Consider the following 4,033-nt stretch of genomic DNA (forward strand, 5'->3'; position numbering starts at 1 on the left):
TTAATCACAAATTCACAATCATAAAAATTCCAAAATTTATATTGAATTTCTATTTTTTTCTTATAAAATATAATTCTCTGAACATATTATGTCTATTTGTCTATATAGTAGATGCCTTTCAGAGTTCAGACATCATCAACTTTCAACATAAAATCATTAAACACCAATAAACCTTCTAATTCAGATTGTGTTGATACTTGATCAGGCCAAAGGCCACTGCTTCTAACTAGCACTTCCAACCCCTTTGTACTTATACCACTTAGCACACAAAATAAAGTAACCAAAATTAACTACTTGTAAACCAGTAATTATGTAATAAAAGTAATCCAATCTCCCCTTGTTGAGATCCTGAGGCAACCAATTCCCTGATGCAGATTTTTCAGTCACCCTATGGATAATGGAAATCAGCAAACTACTCAAATAACTTGACCCTGCCAAGCCACAGAAGAAAAGAGACCCTGCAAGGCTTCTCATGTTTTCAGGAAACTGTTTGTAGAAAAACTCAACTTGCCCCACCAATGTAAATGCATCAGATAGTCCTGCTAATGCTAGTTGAGGAACCAACCACAACCCTGACATTGAAGAAATGGCACCTTTTCTTGGTTCCCATCCTACTACAGGCTTAGTCAGAGCCATGGTCCTTCTTTGATTTTCCACCACACTAGAAACTAGCATGCAGAGCACAGATAGGAACATGCCAATTCCCATCCTTTGAAGAAGTGTGATGCCGCCTTCTTTTCCGGTGAGCTTCCGGAGCGAGGGCACGATGATTCGATCATATATAGGGAGCCATATGCTCAGGCTCAGCATGGTGAAGATGGTGTAGGAAGCTGCTGGGATCTTGAAATTGGTGTTGAAGACTCGCCTGTCGGATTGAAGGGCTTGGAAGACTAGCATGGTGCTCTGCTGGATAATGGCAATATAGTAGAGCATGCCTGAAATCCAAATAGGGATCACTCTCAGCAAGCATTTCATCTCTTCCACTTGCTGCATGCTGCAAAGTTTCCATGGATCAGATGCAGAGCCATCAGGGTTTATCTGATCTTTTGAGGTTATAATTGCAGCTTTGTCCAGGAACCTGGAAACATAAACATTTTAGTGTTAGAATTTATCTAATATTCATAGTGTGCCACGTTTAGGAGCCTTGAATCAATTTTCATTTTCATTGATTGGTTGGAATCACTTTTATTGGTGGTTAAATAGATGGTTGGCATTCGAAATAAAATCAATTATGCAAGAAATTAGAATATAATCAATTGTGAGATTTTTCATTACGGAATTTCACAACATTATCTTATAAAACTGACATCTTCTCCCATAAATACATCTAATCATAAGTCACATCACTTTAAACTCGATTTAACTCACTCTTTTCACAATTAATTTTAACGAAATCAGCTCTATCCAAAATCAATTCTCACAACATTGGCCCAAGCAAGTGTGTATTACGATGTGACTCTTATCCTATAGGTCTATGATAGGAAGTGTATGTTTGGATATACCGTGTAAAATGACAATAAAGTTAAAATCGCGCTTGACAGTCACAAAATGTCAAAAGCTAAGAGAAGTTGTTTCTATCGACTGTGAATTTGGCTCTGCGTGAATCCATATGTAATCATGTTACGGCTCCACAATCTCGCTCCATTGAGAGTTGTGAAGGAAAGCCCTACTCACTTGATTGCTAGGATTTCAAGCTTCTAATTCAGATTCATGCCTATAACAATAAATATGCAATTTGGAACTCTAAATTTTGATTTAATCTTCTTCCTACATTTAGAACCGACCATACTCATTTCTATGAAGAAATCAGCAAATGTTAAATAGGTTACCTGAATTGAGAAGTGTGAGGAAGCTTGGAGTTAATAGACTGGGAAGACATATAGGTAAAGAGTGAAGAATCCAATGGAAACTCTGGTAGATTCAGGCTCCTTTTCTTCACAGCCACAACCACAACTTGAACCATACTTGTGACTGGACTACCTGTTGCTTTAATTTTCACATAGTATCTGCTTCCCAGGAAATAAACTATGCATGAAAACAGCATCAAAGCAGCTGGAATTCCTAACCCAAGTGCCCAACTTACATCTGCTTGTATGTAAACTATTAGTGATAATGACACCATCTGAGCAAAAGTGAAGGTGAAGAAGTACCAATTGAAGAAGCTATTGATTCCCTTCTTCCCAGACTCAGTGTTGGGGTTGAACTGATCAGCTCCAAATGCCAAATTACAAGGTCTGATCCCTGCAGCTCCTACTATCAGAAATCCAAATCCTATCAGTAGAAATGCCATTTGCCCTGTGCTTGGCCCTATGCAAGTGGTGCTCTCGTTTTCACAGTGTGGTGGATGCATGCTCTTAATCAATGCTGTTAGTTGTATAATAAGCAACCCCTGTTTGAAAGCCAATGAAATACAAGAATTATGGCATGTTTGCTTCGATGTTTGCAAGTGTTAGAATTGATTTTTCATTGTCATAATCAACTTTTGAGTATTTAGTAACATACTAACATGTTTGGGTCATATTCTATCATCAGAATCAATTCTAAACTAAAAAGCTACTTACAATAGCTTAATTGACTCCGACTTCATAGATTAATTGGGGAAGAGTTTCTAAATATGCACTATATCAACAATCAAGTATCTCAAAAGATTAAGCAGTTGGGTAAGAGAACGTGAATAACCTAGTATGCCAAAAGCTTAACAAGTTAAGGAAGAACCAAATATTTCTAACGTGTCCCCTCGCACAATAGCCTGTTTGGGCTTAAAACTAACATATTCACCTACCATGTGCTAAAACTCAACTTTTTTTTAAGAAGAATTTAGGGTAAGAAGGATCAAACTCTATACCATTTGATCATTGAAGCTATGATACCATATTAAGAACCAATTATCCCAAAAACTTAAAATTGTTGGATAATGGTCACAAAGATTTATTATTATTATTATTATTTATTTCTAACACATTAGATAATTTCTTTTATAAATAACTTGAGCCCCAGATCAACTTTAGATGAAGCTACAAATGAATTGTAGTATTTCAGAAATGAATTTTATAACATTACACTAAAATCTCTAAATGCATTCAAACATAAATTACTTCACATTTAACTCAGTTTTACAATTATTGAGATGCATGGCTCAACTAAAAGTGATAGATTTACATTAATTGCAGTCAAAATTTGTGTTGATACATCGGCAAAGTGCATATTTGAAAATTCTTCTACAAACTGTCATAATCAATTATGGAGAAAATTATGTGAGTCTACGTTTCATAATTAATTTTGGTGAAAGAGATGGTGATACAAACATTGTTGAAATATATCTGTTTCTAGGTTTCTAGGTTAAATGAAAATTGATATACTTTGGATTAACTGAAATATATCTGTTTGCCAATGAATTTAATGTCTTTTCATGCCATGAATGCTTAAAGCCTTATATTCCAAACTCAAAGACTAATACCAGAAAGGAAGCAAATGTGCAGAATCCCAGTGTCTTATAGCGACCAAAATAAGTGTCAGTAAGAAAAGCTCCTGGTAAGGTAGCTAGATTTGCACTGCCATTAAAGACGTTGATGATATTTGTAGCTGTAATACTACTCATGTTGAACACAGTTGTTAGATAGACTAAGAGGTTGGCCAAGGTGCCAATTGTTCCCAGCTTCTCAAAAGTTTCATTTCCTGTATCATGCACATGAGTCACTAAAAATACATGTTCAACAATGGAAAATGGAAAATGCACAAGCTTTTCTTTCTCTGCTTACCAATGATGAAGGGCATGACCTTCCATCCTCTGTAGTTAATCTTTGAATCATTATTCACTACACCTTTCTCATTGTCTTCCACACTTTTCTGCTCATTTTTCTCCATAAGATTTTGGAGCTTTACCCCAGATATTTCTGAGATAAAGCAAGAGTTCCAAAGTTTTTGGAATTGTTAACTCATATGAGATGATATTAAATTCTTTATATCGATTAATCCTCTGTACTTTGTGGCTTTAAAGTGACAGAAAGCAAGTGGTTGGAATTTGCGTGCTCTG

At 35.8% G+C, this 4,033-nt stretch overlaps 1 protein-coding gene across 1 annotated transcript; it reads right to left on the reverse strand.

Annotated features, from left to right (window-relative positions):
- Positions 1-15: 15 nt before the first annotated feature.
- LOC130710824 (protein NRT1/ PTR FAMILY 2.9-like) lies at positions 16-4,033 on the reverse strand. Its single transcript, XM_057560196.1, has 4 exons — positions 3,759-4,033; positions 3,458-3,675; positions 1,830-2,389; positions 16-1,078 (listed from the first exon to the last, which is right to left on the reverse strand). The coding sequence occupies exons 1-4, from the start codon at positions 3,862-3,864 to the stop codon at positions 223-225; spliced, it is 1,740 nt and encodes a 579-aa protein (XP_057416179.1). The 5' UTR covers positions 3,865-4,033; the 3' UTR covers positions 16-222.

This window comes from Lotus japonicus, chromosome 4 (genome assembly GCF_012489685.1).
Source record: "Lotus japonicus ecotype B-129 chromosome 4, LjGifu_v1.2".
NCBI classification, from domain to species: Eukaryota; Viridiplantae; Streptophyta; class Magnoliopsida; order Fabales; family Fabaceae; genus Lotus; species Lotus japonicus.

Coding starts and splice junctions, on each gene's coding strand:
- LOC130710824 (XM_057560196.1), bottom strand. CDS start 3,864: ATGGAGAAAAATGAGCAGAAAAGTGTGGAAGACAATGAGAAAGGTGTA. Junction 3,676..3,758: donor GGTCATGCCCTTCATCATTG/GTAAGCAGAGAA, acceptor TGCATGATACAG/GAAATGAAACTTTTGAGAAG. Junction 2,390..3,457: donor GCACATTTGCTTCCTTTCTG/GTATTAGTCTTT, acceptor GCTTTCAAACAG/GGGTTGCTTATTATACAACT.